This window comes from Dermacentor silvarum, chromosome 2 (assembly GCF_013339745.2).
Source record: "Dermacentor silvarum isolate Dsil-2018 chromosome 2, BIME_Dsil_1.4, whole genome shotgun sequence".
Classification (NCBI taxonomy): Eukaryota; Metazoa; Arthropoda; class Arachnida; order Ixodida; family Ixodidae; genus Dermacentor; species Dermacentor silvarum.
This window is the reverse complement of record NC_051155.1, coordinates 138,118,936-138,144,703: the sequence shown is the minus strand read 5'-3', so window position 1 is coordinate 138,144,703 and position 25,768 is coordinate 138,118,936. Positions and strand designations below refer to the sequence as shown.

The 25,768-nt window shown below is 49.2% G+C and overlaps 1 protein-coding gene across 1 annotated transcript; it reads right to left on the bottom strand.

Annotated features, from left to right (window-relative positions):
• Positions 1 to 608: 608 nt before the first annotated feature.
• LOC119441827 (venom serine carboxypeptidase) lies at positions 609 to 24,994 on the bottom strand. Its single transcript, XM_037706459.2, has 6 exons — positions 24,250 to 24,994; positions 19,477 to 19,825; positions 16,371 to 16,628; positions 9,804 to 10,066; positions 3,387 to 3,563; positions 609 to 1,375 (listed from the first exon to the last, which is right to left on the bottom strand). The coding sequence occupies exons 1-6, from the start codon at positions 24,688 to 24,690 to the stop codon at positions 1,268 to 1,270; spliced, it is 1,596 nt and encodes a 531-aa protein (XP_037562387.2). The 5' UTR covers positions 24,691 to 24,994; the 3' UTR covers positions 609 to 1,267.
• Positions 24,995 to 25,768: the final 774 nt, after the last annotated feature.

The window sequence follows — 25,768 nt, the reverse complement described above, 5'->3', positions numbered from 1 at the left end:
AAATACAGCAGGTGAGAGGTTTTGCCACTCCTTTTGTGGCATCTGCTTACGCTGGCTTCAGCCAATCATCGCGCACTGAATGTTATATCCCAGAAAATGATCGACCCTGAATATTGTCACAATATGCAAGAGTCGAGACCGAAGCTGCGCTACCGACATCCAGTGACCCGCAGTCGTACGCGACCTCGCGATGTCATGTCACGCATGTTTCTAGAAACTGTAAGGTTGTTTTATACAAATTACTGGCATGAGGCAGCCGAGGTCAGTGCAGCTATGGTGTACTGGAATGGGGCAGTGTGCCGTCTGCAGGGAAAACCAATGGGAGAAGTGGGGACGCTTCTGTAATGACGCCACCAGAAGGGCGCTGCGATCGACTGGCGTGCCTGGCGCGCGAAATTTAAATATATTGTGCAAAACTTTCTTCATTTATAAACTAAAACACTTTCAAAACACTATTGATCGAAGTTATTATAGTTAGCAAAAAATAAATAATACGAACTGTTAGTATACATCAATAACGCCGTGTAAGCTTGCGCGTTTCCAATCACACATCATGCAGTGTTCCTGATCGTCTGCTCAGTGTTTCGTTTGCAGAAGACAAACACTCGTCTGCTCATTCCGTCCGGTAAGCACGCACATGTTATTTTTATCGAAGTATTTCGAAACACACGAGGATGAGAAGCCCGGAAGGAGCACCTGCACTGTGCCTGGTGGATTGCACGGGATTCCTGTCATGTTGCATCAGCCATAAAAGCGGTCGGCAGGTTTCACTGAAGAAAAAACAATGCTCTGTGACGAAGGCAGCCGCCATCGTTTGCACATTTCGCTACGCAAAAGAGCGCCGATGGACAAGAGTACAGCCAATGTTCCCAATGTACCCGATCTGAAGAAGCCCGTAGTTGTTTTTATCGCTGTGCAGGAACCTCATGCACATAAAACGCGGCAGGAAAAACAGCAGCAAGCCATCGGCGAGCTTGAACGGACATGCATGACCTCCGCGACAATCATAACTGCCGATCCCGGAGGCCCTGTGTTGTACCATTATGGCTCTGCTTGCCAGCAATGACTTCAGGCTGCAGCGACAGATGACGCTACAGTAGACCGGGGTGCTCCAACACCCCAGGCCGTCATCGCAAAAAGAGGCACGTTTTCGCCCTCGGACGACACACTGCCCTATTCCAGTACACCATATAAACTTCGTCTTACTCGTCGCAAAACCGAAGGTGGCGCTTTGATAGCCGGCGTCCTAATTTATTCGGCGACGCAATCAGCGTGCATCCTCGATCGGTGCGCCGTAGATGAACCTGGTGACGAGCGCCAACACTTCCTTAGGCTTGTCGAAAGCTGTCACGTGGCCGGCTCCTCTCACCAGCACCTGTGAGAGAGGGCGCGCCAAGTGCACTTATAGATTGCTTCACAGTATTTGTAACATCAAAGGCAGCAACAAAGGCAACAGAGCGAGAAACACGAGACCAGCTTTGGAAACCTTAGTACGTGTAACGTTGCGTGTCAGACACGGACAGAAGCAAGGAGCGAAGGCACACACAGCGTTGTGTGTGTATCTTCGTTCCTTGCTGCGGTTCGTGTCTTTTGCGCGAAACGTTATACGTACTAATGGCACACCGACAAACCCAAGTATAGCAACCTTAGGAAACCTGTCTGCGCTAGCGGTCGTGGTCGCCTTATAGCGATAGCCGCAACACGGACATTCCAGCTGTGTTCCTGGTGGCTTGGGTGTAACACTAAATTATCATGTTCCCATGGCAATAGTGAACTTAGTTATAGATATCGGTGTGCGCGTCGCACACGTGGATGGCGGGCAAGGAGAGAAAGAACACAAGCATAAACTGGAGGAAAACAGAGTGCTTGCCTGTGGTGACGGTGCGTTCAGTTTCTCTTTGTGGACGGTCCGCAACTGACTGTTGGGTTACTATGTGTATGACGTCATAACGAAATAATAAATGTATGTAAGTCACTTCAAATATGTATCCTCTCGATCAGAAGACTGGCGCCTCACTGCTCTTCGTGCCCCCAAAGGAGGCACAAAAACAATATGCATCATGAAGCGCCCCGCGCTGGCGGACTACGTCAGGGCTCCGTCGAGTAGGCGCATGCGCTATGAGGAGGACCAACGCCTCGCAACGCGGTAGTGCGGTGCGCGCAGGGCCAGACGAATTAAACGGTGCCAAATGCACCAAACGAAATGCATGAAAGGGAGTAAAGTAGTACTCGAGTGGACGCCTTGACAGGTCAGCCGACGAAGAGCGTAATCATGTAAATGCACGCGTGTGCTTTGGCCGCGTATGCCTTTGCGGCACGACGTCGTCTCCACAGTGTCCGAGCACGCCTTCACTTCCACTTCAGTGCCACGTTATTTCGAAACCGAGTGTAAAATGGCAGTAAATGGGTGTCTGGAGATAAGGCGTACGCGCTTCCTATAAAGGGCCCTTCACCAATTTTGGGCATTGCACATAGGCAAGCGTGATTCGCAAGTCACGCGCTGTTAGCGTTTGTGTTGTCCTTTTTCGTTCCTCTTGTGTCTGTTTACTCGTTCCTTACAAACTATGAAAAAACCGAGGCTAAGTACGGGCTTTGCGCATGCATGCACCGTGTCACTGCATGATCCGCTTCGCTATCCGTAAAGTTCTGTACTAACGTTTTTAACAGCGGAGGTGTTTAAGCCGGCCGTAATGTGTGCCGCCTGCCACTGCGTTGCCTAGCAACCACCTCGCGGAGCGTCGCGCGCTATGCTCGGGAGAGAGAAATAGAAAATGAGAGCGAGAGAGAGAGATAAACAAATTATAGCAGCACAAATGAGGCAACGCGCAGAGGTGCTGTCGACGCCATCCGCGCTTCTCCGTTTCCCCGCATTCCCCGCATTAGCGCCGAACGCTCGCGGTGTCCGTGAGTGTAGCAGGCGCCTCTGGCGGAGGCTCGGCCGAAGGGTGTTGGTACAGTGTAGTGTTGGCTCCCACCAGCTGCGTGCTACTGTGCATGCGCCTTGACGTCATCCCTGCGTGTCGTCTGCTGCGCGCCGCCACTACGCATAGCTTTCGCCCCACTTTCCCTACGTGAGCTCGGACTGCAAGTGCTTCACGAGGTGTTCCCCGATGCCACAGGCCACGAGGAAATGCTTATACACTTCGTATAACTTAGCCTATCACTTGGCATTACTTCGTATAAATTAGCATCACTTCGTATAGCCAGGACTAGCTAGGAACCGATCAGCTCCGATGGATCTGTAGCCTTGCGCCACTAGTGCAAGCTACCCCGATTTTGTTTTCTTCTTTTTCATTTTTTTCTTTTTTTTAGCAGCGCGTACTAAACGCCCGCTAACGAAGAATATACGGATATATATAGCCTTGTGAAAGGCGCGCAATGCCAACCTCGGTGTAGTTATGCACGTGGCGGTAATAGCCCAGCACTTGGTCCGTGCCCAGTCGCCAGGGCAGCCTCGGCGTGGTGGCGTACTCCCTCTGGCCTTTCCAGTTCAGCGTCTTCATGAAACGCTCCACTGAACTGAAGGGAGTAATCAGGTCTTTTTGGCCTCCGTACACCAGCACCTGCAAGCGGTTACGTATATACACACCAGCTACGCATCAGGAGAGCACTGCTTAATTGGTCCTCTCGTCGGCTGTGCAGTCGAAAGCAGCTAAAGAAATTACTACCTTTAGCCACCACTGAGCTGCGATGCGCATATGGAGTGCCTGTCAACAACAAAATAATAATAATACAAACTTAATTAATTAAAATGAAAAAGACCGCACGGGAGGGCTGGACTCCGTAGTATTATATACGTGACGAAACGCACAATGATGGTGCGGTGTAATAGTGGTGAAGGAGGAAGACGAAGAATAAAGGCAGTATTCGGGCCACAACCTACTGAACTCCAGACCAGCACAGATCTCTCTGCTCCAGCACGCCTGGTCTAGATCACCCCTTTTGCCGCTAGAACTTACGAGCAGAGTGGCGCTAGCTATAACCTGTTCGCTGTCGTCTGCTTCTGCGATCTGTTTGAGCGCTCGTGCCGCTATTTAGGCAGCCAGAAAGCGTTTACATTTTTTGTAAATGCATAAATTCACGAAAATAAAAAAATAAAACAAAGTTTGCGAATGATTGCTTCTCATTTCAATTACGAGATATAGTAGGAAGAGCGGTGCAAGAAAGAAGAACGAGTACAGCCGGCAGATGATAACTTTTCGTTCAGTTGCCTTCGCAGTAGATAAAAAAAAATTGCCTACAAGAAGATTCATATAGTGCAATATAGTAATAATGAAATAAAATAATAAATAACTTGATAAAGTGATATGAACGAGGAAATTTAAAGGAATCACGCAGACGATATGTATAGGCAGATCAGATACAGACTGCGAGAACCTGCAGACGCTGCAGAAGGCATGTAACTTCAGCCTTAGCTACATACAGCTTTCGGAGTTAATTACAGAGGGGATAACGTAAATCATCACATTATGACATACTACTGTGTGCCATTATGTAAGTCAGAACAAAGCAAGGGATCTAGCATCAGTTTTAACAGTTTCATAAAAGCTTGGCGATGCATATTTTACGGGCGGAACAAACACATAAACAATCACTCGGTCGGTATTTTTTTTTTTTTTTCTCGTGTGGAGCGGCGCGAAATTTCCGCATAATGGCAAACCTAGAAAGAATTCGGGCACAATACGTTATTACAAAACACTACAATGAGTACACTTAGATAATTTTTACATGCTATGTGTTGTCTTAGCAAGAAATTGTCACATTTCCTAGCAGTCCGCCACAGCAGAAGCGCATGCACACGCACACATTCGAACGCCGCCCAGCCGCCCAGCCGCCCGCCGAGTAGCAGACGAGCAGATTATAAAAGCGCCACCTACGGCCACCGTTTAAACTAGAGTGGGCGCAAGCGGCTCCCATAGAAGCCGGATATCTGTGCAGGTCTGGAGTTCCAGTAGGTCGTGGTTCGGGCGATCATGTCTGTCTCCGTCCGCAACCTCCTGCTCGCGTCACACAAGTCGACAGGATAAAGACCTGGCAGCCACCGCATCGGGCTCACATCATCATGCAAGTATTCAACACCACGCCGTGAACCCCAAGCGCAAAGATCCACCACCTACACCGACCAGCATCATGACCGCATCGCCGCAAGCCCTGGACATACCCAAGTACACCGGATCAGTGGACGATGGACCCGTGGAAGATTGGTTCCGCCTCTTTGAGCTCCACGCATCCGCTGCATCATGGTCGGAACGGGATATGGTCGCAAACTCCAATGAATACGTCGCCGGTGAGGCATTTCGCTTCTACCTCACGCACATCTTTGAAAATAACCAATCATGGAAGAAAATCACAGAAGAGATGATGAGTGGACTTCAAATATAAGTCGCAGATACCACCATTTTCCACCAGCTGGACACATTTCAATTGGGCGCGCCGCAGTTACAGACTCAACGTAACTATCATCATCAGTGGCGAACAAGGCCTCGTATGAGGAGGTCGTGGATGAGTTACCCATGTAGTGATCCTCCCGAGAAGACGACGCCCAAACGTGTGTCTTGCATAATGATGACGACCGTAGAGGGATCTTCACCATGTTTACGCTCTCGAAACGCCACAAAAATCATCTCACTGAACCATCTGACGCGTTCACACCGTTATCTTGTACGCGCGGCCCACCACCGGGTTTCTGGTCACGTGACACTTTCACGGGTGTAAGACAATGCCACATCTCAAGCGCAACTACTATTTCTTCTGGTGAAGCGAATTCGACTTAATTGCTACCCTCTGTCAGGCCACATGGCCTTTAGCTCTTGTTCCTCTTTCTGTAACAAAGAAAGAAATAAACTTCAACTTCAACTACCCGACTACTTTGATTAGAGGGGAACCACCAACAGCATGTGCTCTTTTCACGAGGAAGGCAATACTCTTTCAGCAGCTACGGATGAGCCGTGTGCATTTGGAGACCAAACCGCACAAGGACGGTGCGGTGCAATAGTGGGGAAAGAGGAAGATGAAGATGAAGATTAAAGGCAGTGTTTGGGCGATCATGTTTGTCTCCGTCCGCAACCTCTTGCTCGCGTTACATATACATATATGGGGCCCGTAACCTCCACCCCTGACGTAAATAAATAAATAAATAAATAAATAAATAAATAAATAAATAAATAAATAAATAAATAAATAAATAAATAAATAAATAAATAAATAAATAAATAAATAAATAAATAAATTAGCGGCTTCATTCACTAAGTTTATAAATGTTTCGCTGAACGTGCTTGGTGTGCTCTTCTGGGAGTGGTACGGTGTGCGATCATTACAGCGAAGCGATCTGTATAACGAAGGATTTGGAGGTCCCAAGTATACTTCATTATAAGGGTGCTTGACTGTATTATATCTTTTAACCTTGAATGTAGGAATAAGTGCGCGATTATGCTATTCAGTGTTTATGGTTTTGTTAATCTGCCAGTTTATAGCTATAAGGAGAACAAAGTTGGTAGGATCAGCGTGTTTAGTATACGTTTGGTAACGGGTAGAAGTTTGTGTACTCAGTAAACGAAACGTATAATTTTGGCGATATCCTGCGTAAATTATTTTCGCTCCAGTCATCGGCTGATGTAGCGAACGGAAAACAGCACTTAATATATAACCATACGTGTCTTACTGACATTTCTATGAAGTCTACAATATCGTGGAAGCTCTACTTCTTTTTTTTTTTTTTCTAATTTGCGAGTTCCGCTTTTCGGGCTCGAGCCCCGGCTCACGTTTTATATCTACTCTATTGGTCTCCACAGCGGTCATCCACAGCATCCAGCCTTATAATGTCACAGCAATGAATAATTTAAGCATCGCTAAAAAATAAACGTAGTGAAAAGTTGGTCGGGAAGCGCCTCCTTGATAGTGGCACGAAAAAACGTGATTACAGCTCTCAATTTGTAACGGTAATCTGGATGATCGGATGCTTTCGTACGCATAGTATTTAGGAAGCGAATCGGCCCACGCCGACAGTCGAAGACGTCCGCTCTTGCGAGGGAATGTCAAGAAGTAGAACAGTGATTGCCTACGCCGCTCCTAGACTTCTAATACGATATGGGCAGCGGATGATAAAGCAGTGCCGATATAAATTTCCTAATGGGCGGAGAGACCACGGCTGGAAGGCCTAATTTCAACATAATGTTGAACACCGCATTTTTTTTTTTTTTTTCAGAAATCGGCAGAACTCGTTTTGTATTGAAGAAAGGAGAACTGACGTCACCAAGGTGCTTGAATAAATTATTAAAAACTTGACGCTTCGGCCCCCGTTTTTCACAAGCTTCGTGAGTAAGGCTTTGTGAACAGGGCATGCCCGTGTTGGGGCCGGAACGTCAAGCATTTAATAAAATGTTCACCATGGCCGGCGTCGGTTCTGTTTTCTTAACGATTTTTCCTGAACTGAATTAAACAGTGTTAGCAGAGGACGAGTACAGATGAGACTGCTTGCGCTGTTCCATTAAGTATGGATTACCAACATGCCTATTCGTATAATCTTCCGGGGCAGACGAGATTTCACCAGACTCTACATCATCAACTCATTCCTCCACCTATATTGAGTAATTCAGTGTCCCTGCGCTTCGATATGTCGGTTAATTCGCCCTATACGCTGTCCTGGAAAGGCTGTGTCGCCGTAAGAAGCTTTCTTACGAAATACGAGGAAGAAGAAGAAAGGCTTTATTTAAAAGGAAAAGGGCATCGGTCATAGTCTTATGGGTGGGGCCCTCCGTCCAGGGCTCCACTGGCCTCCGCCGCCCGCCGGACTTGATCCAGAAGTGCTAGTTACACTCGCTTTTCTTCTGAGGAATCCGTACCGGTTTCCTTTGTAGATCCGCGTTACACATGCAGCTGTAACGAGACGCTTCCTTTGTGTCTGCCCGCGCTATAGTGTCAAGAGGCAAGCAAGTTGCTCTGTGGTTGAGAGACTGGAAAATCGTCCACTATCTGAACAAGAAAGTGCTAGGATAGATAGCCAACGGAACTTCGCGCGTGCTATATATTAAAGCGAAACTTTGTTTATGAACTCTCGAGGTCTTTCCTGACAATGGTTGCTGGGTGCTGCTGCTGCTTCCGAACTAACACTTAAAAAAGAAAGAAAGAAAAACTTGCAGAAGTAATCTCACAATTAATGTCGGCGTTCATGGGATTAGCATTGAGCCAACGTAGCGACACACTAGCGCATTGCCGTCGTAGAGAGGCGTTTTGTATGAGTCGTACATTGCAACTGGATTCATCGCTCGCGCTTTCCATTGAATACACTGCATCATTGAGCCGCGCCGCCGCTAAGCCGGCGTGTGGCTCGTGTAAATATACATTCAGACAAGTTTGTCTGAATGCATATATGCTGCAGGTTTGATTCCGGCCAAGTAGCGGATCAACTTAAAATGATTGTTTGCCATTGAAGAGGCGGCACGTACTAAGTGGCACATGCCGAGTGCTGCACGTCGGCGTCAAAGAGATTAATCATGCATCGAATAGTGGTACGTACATACCCAATTCCACATGCCCATTTCCGCATCCCCACTGACCCATATCGGCGTGAAAGGGGTTCGTTGAAGCGTTGACACGTACGGCCACATACACCCACTGACCCAAGCTGGTCCGGCGGTTGGCTTCGAACCCTGTTCCATCAGTATAGCAACCCAATGCTCTATCAATTTGGCCACGATCGAAGGTGTATACTTCTACGATGACAACGCCGACTACCTCTTTGAGATCATTGCCTCGTGTGCCGCATTGCATAGCACGGGTGCGCGAGTGCGCATGCGCCGGTTTCCTTTACGCCAAAGACGCAGAAATAAAATAGGCAAATATACACCATTTTTATTAACCTCTTCGCGAAAGCTTCCCTTCATATAGATTCCAAAATATAAATTGAATCTGCATAATTTTTTTCTTTGCTGAAGTTACTGAGGTCCACGCGTACTTGCATAATATATAGTTTGAGAATGATACCCGCCGTTGTTGCTCAGTGGCTATGGTGTTGGGCTGCTGAGCACGAGGTCGCGGGATCGAATCCCGGCCACGGCGGCCGCATTTCGATGGGGGCGAAATGCGAAAACACCCGTGTACTTAGATTTAGGTGCACGTTAAAGAACCCCAGGTGGTCCAAATTTCCGGAGTCCCCCACTACGGCGTGCCTCATAATCAGAACTGGTTTTGGCACGTAAAACCCCATACTTTTTAGAATGATGCTTGCTATCGTTGATATCGCTAGACTGTGCAAGCGGTCTACTTCGTCTGTGTTCCTCTTGCTCTTTTTGTCCCCTTCCTCCTTCCTCCATGCAGGGTAGTCATACCAGAACTATTATGGTTAACTTCCCTGCCTTAATTACTGTATATCCTCTCTCTCCCTCTCTCTGTGTGTGTGTGTGTGTTTGTGTGCGCGTGTGCGTGCGTGCGTGCACTACTTTCAGGTGCGATGCCAATTTCTCATTTTACTAATATTTTTTTCGTGCTGGACCCGCCGGAGTGGCTCAGGTGGCTCAGTCAGCTAAGGCGTTGCGCTGCTGAGCACGAGATCGCGGGATCGAATCCCGGCCGCGGTGGCCGCAAATGCAAAAACGCCCGTGTGCTTGCGTTGTAGTGCACGTTAAAGAACCCCAGGTGGTCAAAATTAATCCAGAGCCCTCCACTACGGCGTGCCTCATAATCAGAACTGGTTTTGGCACGTAAAACCCCAGAAAGAAGATGTTTTCGTGCTGGCGATACGGGCTCTCCGACACATCCCTCGTACAAGTCGATGCAGGCGACACCCCTATATGAGAGACGGTCACCTTGAGGTCCTGGTCGAGGAGGTCGGCCAGCTGGTGCTTGTACGAGACTAGAATGTCGGCGTACATGTTGTGCGTGACGGCGTCGCCGTCGGCCATGAACACCAGCCGGCGGCCCACGTGCAGGGCGCGGCGCACCTCGGCCCGTTCCACGAACTCCTCGTAGACGGTGAAGATGGCCGGAGGGTGCGTGAGGTCCAGGTCGTACGCCTGCCGCAGGCCCGTCAAGTTGCCGAACAGCGTCGTCGACACGGTCGGGTTGCCGTCTGCAGAATGCGCCATTGACTGAATCAGTGAGATACATACATGGCATGCCGAGGAGCATAAGTATATAAGCTTCATGTCGAGGGCAACAGCCGCGTGTGTATTTAGGGTGGACCAGTACGAAAGAAAACGCCCGATTCGCGTCTGAGAACTGTCAGCACGATTTGGTGGGCTGGTTGGTTCGACATACTGCAGGCAGCAGCGCTGTAAAGACAAATAACACAAGAGCACAAACAGCACAAACGCTCGTGACGTCACTTTTATGCTCTTGTGTCCTTTGTCTTTCGTGCTCTGCTGCCCTAGAGAACTGTTAACTGTCTTGGCGATGAGGGGACATATAAAGCGCGTTTTACAGCACGAAGGCTATTACTTAGCAGAAATCAGCAAGCGAGGTTCGAACTCAGTTTCACAGTGATGACTGATTAATAAGTAGGTGCCGCTTTTCTATTAAAACGCGAGAAGCGAAACGAACATTAAAGTAGACTCCATAGTTGCATTTTCAATCGAAAACCCATACGGCGGAACTTACACGGCAAGCTTCGTTTTTGTCCCGCGTCTTTTGCCACCGTTACATTATGCTTCAGTACTAACTCGCCCAGCTCTCGATGCTGCTTCAAAAGATCTTTATGCCGTACAAGTTTTTATTCGCGCGAAGGGCTTCCAACTATTTACGAGCGCCAATCAAGAACAGCCAACAGCAGACTCGTCATGTGCTGTCTGTGCTTGCACTGAGGACGGCGTGGTCTCACCTTTGCATGCAGGCAGCACACCCTTTACATATGTACCATGTCCATTTATCTACGCGATGACTACACGTACACGTCCTACTTGCATCACGAGTCTGCGAAATGATAAAACAGCGCACGGTTCGTGCGCTGTTCTGGTCCATAAAACGTAATTCTCATGGACCATTCCCTCCGGCAAATTACAAAACGAAAAACTATCAATGGCACGCCCGCACATTGCAGCAGAGCAACGTTCAAAATGGAAACGGTAGTAACTCGGAAGTTATGGCATTTTGAGACCTATCGCAGTGTTCTGTGTTAGCAAAAGAGTGGCTCTCATCGGCTAACTTAAATATTTCACGGGCAAGAGGTGTATGTGTGTGCGGGGAGGAAACCTGTCACCAGGCCGAAGTGCGTCAAGAAAAAGTTGCCTGGAAGAAAAAAATTGGTGACGCGGGTATAGTGTAGAAGGCTACGTAAACGCACGTAGTGTACTTGCAGTAATATCTGCTTTCAGGAGGCACAGACTACAAGGCACAGACTACAAGGCACAGCTTGGGGAGTGCGTGACTTGCACTTTTCTCGGCCTCCTGGTGTTTCTACTCTTCTTGCTTTTTAGCAGTCACTGCACGAGTGCAGGCGTAAGTGTGCCTTTCCTCTTCTTTCTTTTTTTTTTTTTTACTTCACTTTTCCCTCTCTCCGCTCTCTCTCTCTCTCTCCCTCTTGAGCTTAACGCGACTCGCCGGACACGAAATTGCCTTCGTACATGAGCGACCGCAAGCATATACGCCTCCTATCCATTCTGGGACGAAGAGCCCCGTGCTAAACAGACCCCACACCTATATAGACGCTGCGCGTTCGAGACTGTCGTTGTGACGCGACCAGTTACCCGGGCGTTCCTGAGAAGGTGACCGACAGCGCAGCGACGCCTGAGAACAAAGGGTACTTCCCTCACCGCGCTCGTCGAAACGTTCAACCCTGTCCTTCGCCGGAACCGCCCCACTTGTCGTAACGACGACGGCCAGTGAGGGTTGCTTGCCCCGGGGATCGCGCAGGGTAAATGACGCGGTCCTTCGGAACGACTTCGTTCCCGTTTCTCGCAAAACGGTTTGACTCTGTTGGCGTTGACCACTGTATAGGAGAATTACCAGAGATATTGCACCGTTCTGCTTCCAGACGCAGCTGTTTACAACCCCGCCGCTCTCCCACAAATGGTGCGCAAGCAAACGCGGCCCCGACCCGGAACTACTCGCGGCTGTTATAAACATTGTAAATATCATCAGTCATTTCCACGTCTTCGTTATCCTTTCTCCTTCTACTTCTCCTAATTATGTCCGCTTTTCTAGGCCGACGTTTAGATGTCAACAATTGGCTAAGCAGTTACGGTACAGTGCCTAGAATATACTTACATTCTAGGCACTGTGGTTACGGTGCTGCCGGGCGTAATTTTTTTTCTCCCTTCTCTCTTCTAACGACCACAAATAAAACTATTTACACTGCTGGCCGATCGGAGAGTGCAGTAGTAGTCCGAGAGTGCAATCGACCTTTCTGACTACGGTTTTCTTTGTGTACGTTTCGGCACATAACCCTTAAACGCCTTGACCAATCGTTTCTCTCATCCTCTAGCATCCTCCCAACTATCATGTACCAAGATTTAAAAATATGCAGTTACCAGCTAATTAATTATGGGGTTTTACGTGCCAAAACCAGTTCTGATTATGAGGCACGCCGTAGTGGGGGACTCCGGAAATTTGGACCACCTGGGGTTCTTTAACGTGCACCTAAATCTAAGTACACGGGTGTTTTCGCATTTCGCCCCCATCGAAATGCGGCCGCCGTGGCCGGGATTCGATCCCGCGACCTCGTGCTCAGCAGCCCAACACCATAGCCACTGAGCAACCACGGCGGGTACAGTTACCAGCTAGCTGGAAGGAACCAACATAATGTCGCTTGCGCCGTCGGTGGGAGATACTCAGATTATTAACACGAAAGTGTTTTATGCCGGGGTCCACCAAGACTCCACTGACGTATTTCCGTCACGGAAATACGTCAGTGGCGTATTTCCGTCACGGAAATACGTCATACGGAAATACGGAATGACGTTCTTACAATGTACACGAACATAATACAAAGAAAGAAACCAGAAGAAAAAGTTCCACAAACATGCAAAATTTGGGAATCGAACCCACGACCTCTCGGTCCGCGACGTTAGATCGCCGAGCGTTTAACCCATTGCGCCACAAACGCATTTGCAGAGAGCTACACAGACGCGCCTTATATATCTAACACTCCTCCGTGTACCCGCGCTCTTGCTCGGGGCGGTGCCGCCGCCTACGAGCAGAAAAGAGAAGTACTGCATTATGACACTAAGGGCTCTGTTATACTCCGGCGTTCACAACGCGCGCGCGCGCCGGGGTTTGTTTCGTCGCGTCACGTCGGCGATGCCCCGCCAGCATGGAGGAAGGAAATGCCCGCCAGGCGCAAATCCGCCTCCCCTATAGTCCAACGCGACGCGGCCCGACGCAGCGGCCGTAGCCAAAGCGGCGCATGCTCAGTAGAGCAGAGCGCCGCGCGGAAAGTGAGCGCCGCGTGGAAAGAAACACGGACGCGGTGCAGCCTGGGTAACGTCGTCGGCGCGAAATGCAGCATGCTGCATTTCGCGCCGGCTGCCGCCGGGCCGCGCCGACGGACGCTGGTTGCGTCGGTCGCGCAACGCGTCAGACTATAGAGCGCTCGCGTTTTGCTAGCGTAGCGTCGCTGCGTCCAGCGTGCGCGCGCGTCGACGTTACGTCGGAGTATAACAGAGCCCTAACGCGCACCGACAGTGAACGCTTCGGTGGTCTCAGCACTACGACGCCTCGATGCCAGCATTCGAAGGGACGCTGGCATCAAGAAGCACTACCAACGCCACCTAGGTGGCGTTCACCGTACTCAGCACAGCGGAGCGTGGCCTCCGCAATTAGCTCTGAAAATGTTTCTGAAGTTGATCGCGGAGGCTGCAATTACGACGCGCTGTACGCGCTGATTTGACTCGGTGACGATTCAGTTACGTGTTTTGCGTTCCGCCTAATTACATATTTAGTCTTAAATAATTAATCTACTTCTCAAATATTATAATTAGATGAAGGGTGTCAATGTGAAAATTGTAAAGCAACATAAAAGACTCCCGACACAGCTTTCTATTGCTCAATATGTGCTACATAAAAGTGTTTTTCCGAGTCTGAAAGAAGCCAGCGAATACACGCAAAGTGCCCGAGCCGTTGCCTCGAGCGGCCAGTCGTGCGGCAATTTATCGTGTATTCGCGTGTATACGCGACCACACAGCGCCGTGTTCGTACTAAGAATGGAGGACCCTGTACGTTTCGCAGTGGACTACTTCTGCTCTCCCCACCTCTTAGTGATCCCCGGGCTAAATCATTTACATATCAACCACTATAAACGTGGCCCAAATACGAGAATATACCTTTAAATCCGTGACGTCACACTGCCGTTACGGCGTAGCGGTTCTGGCACTCTGTTTGAAAAAATATATATATGTGGAACTTCGACCTTCATTTTATCTTATAATAATCAACCTATTATCGTGAAATTAACGAAATTAAAGTGTTTTGATAGCATACTTTATTAGTCTAAATTGATTTAGCGTTTCTCTTTAGTCTTCCTTTCACCCCTTAAGGGGGCCCTGAACCACTTTTTATCGAAGTGGAGAAATACATTTGAAGTGAAAATAGGCTATTTCAGAATCACTTTGCCGGAAAAAGTACTTAATTCAGTGTGTTCAGCAGAAGCGGAGTTATTGGGAATCAAACACGGCCTCCGCTGTGCTCCCCTTCCTCCTTCAATGCCTTCCACTGCGAAGGCTACGGTGGAGTGGGGCGGGGCCACAACGCTCCGCCTCGGAAACGTCACCGTGGCGCGCAGTTCAAATTTCATTTCGGACTTCAAATTTCGGTGCCTCATCATCATCATCATCATCATCATCATCATCATCATCATCATCATCAGCCTATATTTATGTCCACTGCAGGACGAAGCCCTCTCCCTGCGATCTCTAATTACCCCTGTCTTGCGCTAGCTGATTCCAATTTGAGCCTGCAGATTTGATAACTTCATCACCCCACCTAATTTTCTGCTGTCCTCGACTGCACTTCCCTTCTTTTGGTATTCATTCTGTAACTCTAATGGTCCACCGGTTATCCATCTTACGCATTACATGGCCTGCCCAGCTCCACTTTTTCCGCTTAATGTCAACTAGAATATCGGCAATCTCCGTTTGTTCTCTGATCCACACCGCTCTCTTCTTGTCTCCTAATGTTAGACCTACCATTTTTCGTTCTATTGCTCTTTGTGCGGTCCTTAACTTGCTCTCGAGCTTCTTTGTTAACCTCTAAGTTTCTGCCCCATATGTTAGCACCGGTAGAATGCAATGATTGTACACTTTTCTTTTCAGCGACAGTGGTAAGCTCCCAGTCAGGATTTGGCAATACCTGCTGTATGCACTCCAACCCAATTTTATTCTTCTGTAAATTTATTTCTCATGATCAGGGTCCCCTGTGAGCAATTGACCTAGATAAACGTACTCCTTTACAGACTCTAGAGGCTGACTGTCGATCCTGAATTCTTGTTCCCTTTCCAGGCTATTGAACATTATCTTTGTCCTGCATATTCATATTCAACCCCACTCTTATGCTTTTTCGGTTAAGGTCCTCAATCGTTTGTTGTAATTCGACCCCATTAGGACGAATAGGACGAAGCGCCACACGAGCATACGAAGCGCCAAACGTAAGCCAAACGCGGTTGTCCTCAGCGAGTCGCAGTGCGCTTAGCCACTGGACTCGTGGCGGCACCTCGCGACGGCCGCGGTGTAGCCGACCGCAGCGACCAATAGCAGCCATGCATTGGAGTGTGCTTTATTACGAAATAAAGCACGCAGAAAAGAGCGAGGATCATCGGGTCTTTTGAAACGAGAGCGTTTGAGAGAAAGGTGACTTCGCGTTCCGCTTGCGAGCTCCACGGACCGCGTACGACAGCAGAACTTGGCTGAGATGTTCACAACAGCGTATGCTAGCCGCGGACTATGTTATTTCACCAAGCTCGAGGGTGATTCACGGCCCCTTCACGATAGAAAATCCAGGGCTGAAAGGGTTAATACATATTTTCAAGAACAAAACTTCAGCTGCTAGTAAGCGCTGGTGGCGCCGTTTTTCTTCTCCAGTGCCTCTTTCGCTATATACCGTATAGACTCGTTTAAGGGCCACACCCCCAACTTGGCAGCCCAAAATTTGAAGAAAAATATGTACAATGTAGAAGCAATCGCGATCGGTGCCCCGATGCTGTGCGCCGCACGCATCGGTGAATTTTCGTGCGCTGCGTACTTCCGCATGCCCCTACTAGAAGGCAAGAGCCGGGATGTGCGCAAGTCACTGCAGCGCCGGTACAATTTCGACCAAAAGGTGCGGTCCCGTGTAAGGGCCGCACCTCAACAAAATTGTGACAAAAAATAAGTGCGGCCCTTACACGAGTCTATACGGTACTCAGATTTAAAGGATCCGTTTCGTGAGCTTGCCCAAATGTGGCGAACCTATTATGTCCTCCAGGAGGTCTTTGGCGGCCGTGTAGTTCCCTCGGCGGATGAGGCGTGCCACCCGGTTGTACTGCTCCCAGAGGAGCGCCGCCTGAGCGTCGGTCAGGAACCCGGTCTGGTGCAGCAGCTCGCTGTTGTCCAGCTGGTTCTCCGGGTCCACGAACGGGCTGGCCAGGACGAGGCCCTTGAGCCGCGGCTGGGAATCTTCGTCCCGCATCATGTTCATCATGGTCGCCAGTGCCAGCGCGAACTTGGCTGCAGTGGGCGAAAAGTTCGTACATTACTATAGGGCTGTCCGAATAGTGAAACTTCCGAATCGAGTCGAATACGAATATTCGATTGAAATGGCCTTCGAATATCGAATGGAGTATCGAATGTTTTCTAGTTAGGTAACGAGAAATGTAACGTTTGTGTGGAGTACGTCAGACAGAATAAAAAGTAAGAAGGAAAAAAAAGTCGCAGTTTCGCCCGAAAGGCGAAGCATCAATTGCGATAGCAAATTAGTAGAGAGCTATACGGAGTAAGGACAGTAGTTTTATCGGCTGTATGAACTTGGACACATTCACTTACTAATTGAATTGACAAGCATTGTGTCAGCGCGCACAAGCAAACACGAAGAGATCACACTCGACCGCACACAACCGGTGTCAAAACGCTGGCGTGAGCATGCCAGCGAGGCGCTCGGCGTCGCAAAATCGAGTCTAACTGCAATGTGACGAGATCCGCAAGACCACGGTAGGCGCCGAGGCGATGGAGTGAAACGCTAATTTCATTGACATAACATGTTATTTATCAGCACATCTCGGAAAGATCCTGTGGCCACCCTACTGCACTCAACCTTTCTGAAAGAAACGTTGCGCTGACAGCTTCTTGCTCGTACCGTGGTCGCTGCGCCTGGTCGCGTCGCACACGAAAGCCTCTTCATGACCTTCGCACTTCGCACACTGTTTACATGCCTGCCTTGGTGCGCGAAAGCCTTTCCTCTTGGGCCAACATTGCAACTGCATGACGGCTACCCAAAATCACATTCTTTGGGAATGCGAGGGAAACCCTCCTCCACAGTCAATACTAACAACTTCCTTCCACGAGACAAGGGAGTCACTCCTGTCGACGACTGACTACCAGAGTCAGGCAGAAGTAACTAAATGTGCCGAAACGGTCGTGGAAAGCAATTGGCCACCACCCTTCGGGCCACCGGCAAGCTAATTTAATGACCTCGTTATGACGTAAATAAAGTTGTTTCTCTCTCTCTCGCACACTCTACCTAGGATATTCAAATGGCTTAAAACGCTTTAAATGCCACACTGAAAGCAAAAAGAGAAAGTTCATTACCTTGCTCACTGCTTCGTTCACAACAACGGCAGGCTCACATACGACTCGGTGACAAACTTGTAGCTTCATTATCGTTGTGAGCCAGTTCTTCACGCGTAATAACTGTCAACTAATCACTAGGAAATGCCGGTAACGCGGACAGGTCCGTACAGCACTCGTTTGACATTTTTTATGCGCAGATTGGTTACGATCAAAGCACATATAAGCAAACAGTTGTAGCAGCGACAGCAATACGACTCGGACAGATGCCTTCAATATGGCGCCGCATCGGTAGCTTCGTCAGACCTCCGACAGATGGCAGCAATTTCGCATAAGACTATAGTGTCTTTGTACATCGTCCCACGTGTGCTCAGTACTCACTCTCTCCCTCTTTCTATTCCCCCTTTCTCTTACACCTAGTGTAGGGTAGCAAACCGGACGCTCGTCTGGTTGACCTCCCTGCCTTTCCTCTAGAGCCTCGCTCTCTCTCATTCTCTCTTCGCACAACGTCGATTCCCACAATGCGTGATACCTGCACACTTTTTTTTTCTCGCGACTTCTGTTCCATGCATTCCACCTTCTTCTTTCTTTCTTGTATTTGATTTCTTTTGTTTATTCACTTGCCTGAAATGCCTTAGTGTGGTATTTTTCCATGCTGTAAACGCCGTCTCTCGTTTTGTTTAATGATGTATTGCCACGCGCTTGTGCTTTTAGGTTTTAACCTTTAGGTTAAAGCTTTTAGGTTATAAGCTTTTAGGTTTAGCTTTCATTTGGGTATATCTGTGTTTTATTCACACTATTTGCGAAACCAGCAGCAGTGTACAAAGGACGAAGGCGGTTGAAATGCACAACACGTTACTTCAGTCATGTTACTTGCGGCTCTTTATAAACATTGTACCGTTTATCTATCTTTATTTATTTATTTATTTATTTATTTATTTATTTATTTATTTATTTATTTATTTATTTATTTATTTATTTATTTATTTATTTATTTATTTATTTATTTATTTATTTATTTATTTATTTATTACATTTGTCCATTTTCCCCTTCCTGCTTGAACCTTGTGTTGGGCCTGTGGGATATCACATAAACAAGCCCACCGCAGCAGTGTACTATGGCATTGGCTGCTGAGCACGACGTAACTGGTTCGACTCCCGGCGGCCGAATTGCGACGGGAGAGCGGAATGCGCAAACGCTCGTGTACTTAGGAATGGTAAAGTAACGCGAAAGACACGAACGATAGGAAGACGCAGGACACGTACACACAGTGTCTTCATTTTCATCCATGTCTCTCGCTCTGCTTTACCATTGCTATTGTCGACGATCCAGCCAGTCCAATAAGCTTCCATTCCGGTCCATCCTGTTAAAGAACCCGAGCCAGGTGGTCGAAATTAATCGGGTGCGCCCCCACTGTGGTGTCTCGCGTGGCCCGTGTTTGGCTTTGGGACGTCAAACACCACCGTTTGGTTTTGGTTGATGGTATAACTAAATGAACTAATCTCTATAGTGGCGCTGTGGAAAAGGACAACAATACGGCGCGTCTATGCCAACATGTGAAAGCCCTGTTCTGTTGCTAGGCGAGTTGCTTGCCGCGGTCTGTACTAGATGCAGTAGCGCGATCTGCAAGACAGGACGGAAGAAGGCACGGCCGTCCTGTCCTTCTTGGGTCCTGTCTTCACTTCGAGGTGGTGGCTTCGTCGCACCGTTTCCCGAAGAGTAACACGAGGCGGATCGAGAATTCAGTCACGCGCGGACCAGCACGTCCTGTTATCGCGTGTCTCATCGTACCTGCGTAACTCTCGGCGGCTATGAAGAAGTCGGCGCTGTGGCACTCGGCAGCAAAGATGACGCAGAACTGGCCCATGAACTCGTAGAGGTCGGCGGCCGCGTCCGAGGCGTTGGCGCAGTACCAGTGGTCGTCGACGCCGTCGTGCGAGTGGCTGAAGCCTGTGCCCACGGGCTGGTCCACGTACACCACCGACGCCTCCTGGGTCCACGTGTGCGCCCGGAAGGTGGCCGTGCCGTCGGCGACGGCGCGCAGGGGACCGTGCTCCACCAGCGCCCCCATCACGGAGGGCGCGCCTGGTCCGCCCTGGAGCCACAGCACCAGCGGACTCGCGCTGCCCGAGTGTTTCTTCTGCGCAGATAATGGACGCGCTGTGACTGGTATAGCTTGTCCAGGAATAAGCGCGTGTTCTACTGTAGTGTGTATCGAGAAAAAGAAACACTGCTATATCCAGATTGCGGGACTCCATTACATCCGGTTGTCCGCGTACTTGGCCTGTATATGCGTTACCTTTAAGAGCATCTGCAGAACACGGTGCCCAGGTGAAAGGACAGCGCTTTCACGTGGGTACCTTTTACGGGCCACCTCCCTTTCATAACTGTAGACTGAATAACCAAAACCCTGAGGCAGACCCATCACATGGGATGATCGATCAGAATTAAGAGTCGGGCGCACAGGCTCTGCTCCCTTTGGCTCCTCCGTAGATCAATCACTATTGCCGGAACCACTGAATTATTCAAACTTAGGCCTCCGAGCTTTCTTAATGTGTTTATTTTTGTTTCTTAGTGGCATTTGGCGGCAACGCCCTATCAAAGCAGACAGATCGGAGTATAGAATTATTAGTGTTTCCCCAACTGAAACAATGCCCCCCCCCCCCCCCCCTCTCCGTATTACAGGTTCCGACATTCTTCGATAACTCAGACCCGTCGCGGAGGTCTATGGTGTTTTGCTGCTGAGCAGAGGTCGCGGGCTCGATTCCCGGCCGCATTTCGACGGAGGCAGAATGCAGAAACGATTGCAATGCTTTGGGTGTTCGTTAATTAAAGAACCCTACGTGGTCAATATTATTCCAGCGCTCACCACCCTGCGGCGTCCCTCATAAGTCATAACACACTGTGCAGTTTCGGGACGTTAAACCCAATGTAAATTTTTAACCTACGGGGCTGGAATGAAAAAAAAAAAAAAGACGGTAATGCCTTGGGTGCACGAGAACCCTACAGGTAGTCAAAATTATTCCAGAGTGAACCCCACTATGGCGGCCCTCATAGCGAGCGACGTTATCGCTTGGGGAAATAAAACGCCAATAACCAAACTTCAAGAATTTAAGAGTGGGCAAACGTACAAGGGGGAGTTCTTTTGCAGCCGCACCTTTGCGCACACGCTAATGAAAAATGAAAGTAGGCACGTATTACATATCTTAGAGGGGATGCAAAAGCGTTGCCCACCGCTTAGCAAAAAACGCGAAGCTAGTCATTCGTGAATCTACGCGTGATAGACACTATTGTTAGTCACTCCTGTCCACGTCCCAGCAAGCCGAAACAATATTCCACCGTCCAGGGGCTCCGGAACCGGGGGGGGGGGGGGGGGGGGGGGGCAGTGGAAGCAGTCGCCCCCACAGGTTCTAAACCAGTGGGGACATGTCCCCGCACTCAATGCTGTTCCAACCGCCCTCCCCTCTTGTCCCCTTCCACCACCCGTGAGGCTGTTGCATGTTGAAGCTCCACTCTAGGCGACGAGGCGCCATAGGCTAATCCGACGCGAAAGACAAACCACGTGCGGAAAGTGACACCACCCACTATACCGCATTGGAGCCTCCGCTGCGCTGTGACTACCGAAGCGCTCCCTGTCGACGCTCGTTAGTGTCACGATGCAGTACTTCGCTTCACCGCTCCTAGATGGTGGCGCCATGCCTGTCAAGAAAAGAAATTATTCTCGTTGGCGCCGAACGTACGTCACAACCGTTACAGGAAGTTCATCGTGGACCCCGGCATAAAACACTTTCGTGTTAAAAACGCGTTCCGGCCGCCCGCTTCAATGACGCGGATCACGCTTCAATGACGCGGTAATTAAGCTACCACGCTACTTCCTTTTCTGCTAATACAGCTCAAGGTTTCGGATTTGATGTTTCACATAAACGTGCTATGGTGACTACATGGAATGACGTCGTAGTCATCTGATCGACATAGACTCCGGATGACGCACAAAAAACAAAAAATAGGCCGAGGGCGCTGTGAGCGAACTACATAGGGAGTGTCTATTCTCCCGGCAGCCCGGGTTCCAGCTTTGGTCTTCCCGTAGCTTCTTTGGTGTTATGGAGGCGTCTCTTAGTATGCTGAATAATGACACGTTCTTTACATTTAGTATTAAAAACAATGCTTTGTGGGAGTACTTATGCCAATTAAGCGAGGTAGCCGCACGAGTTAGGTTCTCGGGTGCTTGTAGTTGGTAATTTAATGATTTAGATATACAGGCAAGGGATTGAACGGTAAAAATTATATACAAGAATTGCTTAACTGTAGAAATTACCTAAAAGAATGACTATACCTTATAAGGTTAAACCATACAAATAAGGGCGAGCAAGATTTATGCTATATTCGTGCTCGTAAAGACAGCGCAAAAATACAACACGAGATCACAGGCATGTGGGAGTTCTTGCGGAAGCGATACCACAAGTTATATAGAGTAATTCCAGCTGGTTATAATATTATTCATGCGGAGCGCGTTCAGCGGTTTAATCATGCGTACTACACTACATGCGAACTTTAGATGTGCCATTTTGCTCCGATACTCCTAAGCCCTGTTGACACTGCTGATAAAAAAAAAATATTTGGAGGACGCCTAAGCTTCGCCTTTAAGAGTGGAACGCGATAGCATTCAAAGATCCCTGACTGTCAGGCTTCCCGGTAACCGCAGCTTTCTTTTCCAAGCGAAGCTTTTATTGCGTTGAAGATTTCGGTGGCGGCGTAGTCACGCAAAAAGACACGTGTGGCCCATACCCGCATTGGATATGCGGGTATGAGCCAGTGACAAAAAAATCAAGAAGGAAGGAAAGAAAGGAAGAGCAGGTGCGAAGAAAGCTGCGCCGGCGCCGGATCACGCGACGCGCGCGACCAATCAGGGTCGTTTGGTGTGTCGTGGAGAGGGAAAGGGAAGGGGGTTGGCGCGCGCTCCGCCGGGCTTCCCTCGCCTCAGATCAGGGGGGGGCTATTCTGTAAGAGTCCATCTAGTGGACTGTCCACTTCGGCTGTCGCCATTGGCTGCCGCTTCACGAGCGCGAACGTGCCAGCCAGTCTCCTTCGCGCTCGTGAAGCGGCAGCCAATGGTGACAGCCGAAGTGGACAGTCCACTAGGTGAACAGAATAGCCCCCCAGTTCCGGCGCCCGGATGGGAAATCCGCACGTGGTACGTTCCGCCGAGAAGCAGGCTGTGTTTAATCAACGGCGTCACGAACTTGCTCGGGAAAGTGCTCGTCGTCGACGTGTCGATTCTAGCGTGAGGGCTTCCGAAGCCCTAGGCGAAATGTCAGCGAAGAGCCGGGGACCCCAAGTTGCGGGAGTGCAATGGTGAAGCCAAACGTCAGAGAAGAGCCTCCGACTCTGAGTTTAGGGCAAACGAAGCGGAACGCCTGCGACAGCGTCGTCTTGCCACCAAGCTTCGCTTACCCCCATTCACTCGATAGGGGAAGGGCTCTGATTTTTCTGCACCTTCGCCTCAGCGCGCCGCTGCCGAGGAGGCGTGCGTCATCTGGATGGTGTTTTTGCAAGGAACACCGACCGGGGCGCGCCGCTCTATATGAGTGGTAGAAATGCTGGAAAATGGGCTTGCGTTTGAGTTTCCGCGTAACAGAATTATGTTTTCTCCTATATTCAAATTACAACCCGACGCTATCATACCTGTAGGTTGCTCTTAAGTCGTAATTTACGATTTTTCTGACGCATTTTACTGTGAGAAATTCAATTGGTTCGCCAGCGCCTCTGCGCCTACGCGGAGGACCTGTGTGGTCGGGGTGGTTCGGGATTATTTTCTTGGCCGCGGACGCCGAGACTGACGCCGGATTCTCTGCGACACGGCGCCCTTAACACTTTCGCGTTAAAAATGCCGCCGGATAATAAGTTTGAAGTCGCCATTCATTCTTTGCCCAATATGTGCGTACTCACTAATAAATAATCTGAAGATTCTATCGGACTGTAGCCTTCATTTCTCTGAAGTGCGCTTCGTCAGTGATTGTTTATATATATATATATATATATATATATATATATATATATACAATTTTCAATGTGTTCGACGAAATACATGGGCGTTCCAGTTAACTTTGTGCTTGAATGCATAAAACTGAGTTTTCCTCAAAAAGTTAACTGCAACGCCCATGGATTTCGTCGGACACTTTGAAAATTAATATCCCGAAACTGGTTCAGTCCTGAGAATTCGTTCCAAGGGGATACGCCTTGCGAACTCAGCGGCTATAATTCGTAGATTGGAAGATGTGCCGTAAAATAATTAATTAGAACGGTAATTAGCGTAATTATGTTAATTATTCAATTAATGCGCTTTGGTTTCTCGTGGAAGTAATGGCCGCCTCATCGAGTAATTTAGATCAAAAATTATAATTGTGCTATCTGCCACAGGCAACTTTTAAAAATTTGGTGCAGCTAAAATGAAACACCCTGTATAGACGGCCTTTTATACAGACATGTTGCCCATGTGCAGTCCATGGACTCTGCCGTATTAATCATTTGACTGCCTGGTCATCAATACCTATAGCCGGTACTCACAATGGCCGGGAAGAACCAGAAAAACAGGTGGTTGAGCTGCCGCTCGCGCACCGTCAGGAAGCCCGCGTAGCTCTCGATGTCCGGCGAGCCATCGATGGTGCCCACGCGGCTGCGCTCCCGGGCATCGCGTACCCTCCCCTGCACCATGTACGGCGTCAGGTACAGGGGCAACTCCACCTGGTCCTTCCTTGTCACGCCTGCCCACGAGCGCTGCCGGTCTAGCCAAGCTTCGCCGCACTGGCACTGAAGCACCACCAGCGCGATGAGCAGCGAGGCGCCGGCTAGCCGAAGCACTGCCAGAGCCGAAACGCCAGCGGAGCAACTTGCACTCATGCTTCCGCAGCGCGATGAGCGGCACCGAAGGCGATGATGCGGTCGCCTCGGCGGCCGTGTCTGGTTTCGCGCGGCGGATGTGCCTTTCGTTTGTGTTGTGCGGGGCATTTTACGAGCCCGCGACGGTGCAGCCCGATGCGTGTGTCGCTCCGGTAGCACTCGTGGCGAGGAAGTATATAGCAGTTTATGAACACACACGCAAGAGGCTTAGCGCTCCAGAAAAAGTGTGGTCAGTTGGGTATATTAACTGCGCGAATTCTGAAAAAGACAACACAAGAGAATACACACGAATTAAGTTTGAGTGCAGTCTTCTCGTCGTTTTTTCTTTTCGACTTTGCGCAGTTTGTATATCCAACAATTAGCACGAGACAGCTAGCAAGATACGTCTCGTTCAGTATGGTCGGCGACAGTGCCCATGCGTAGAGTTCAAATTTGGCTGATTGGGTTCTGCAGCAACTTTGAACACGCTGTTTCGAAGACCGTCTATTGATTCCACGATATGTAGCCGCAAGACATTTCGATGTAATTCATCCGGCGGCTTTCGGCGTTCTACATAGATGCACGGCGAATAGCATTCCGATGTGCGCCTCTACGCTGCCAAGTGCGCGCTCTGTCAAAGATCTCCGGACCCGCCGATAGTTCCGGTCGATGAAATTTTGCTTACTTCGTGGATAATTACATTAATGCCCTGCTAATCGCACCCGTACGTGGTACAGTCTTTACAGAAAAAGCAGTCACTTTCTGAAATCCCCATTACTTTCATTGAGGGCAACACTCGAAAAGATCAAGTTTCATTGAGGGCAACACTCCACGTATCTACCACTTTTTGTGTCTTTCTCCGCGCTACCGTTTAAAGGCACGATGTCGCAACCTCGCTCCATCTTCCACAACGTTACCCTAATAAAGCGTTTTGCACTGACAGAGGATGTGCAGCAAGATGGCGAACCTATATAAACCGGGAAGAGGAGGTCCGCCTGATTTACAAGCGGCAGAAAAGGAGGAAACTTCAACAACGCTGCTGCACTGTTCACTGCAGTAGTCCGCAGAGTAAAATGACCGAATATTTGCATCCTCGAATTAACTCTCTTAAAATAGTGTGGATCGCAGCGGGAACGACGTGCATGTCAGAGAGACGCTAATCTCCTTGTGGGAATTCGCGTGTTCGGCTGTCGTTGACATTCGGAAT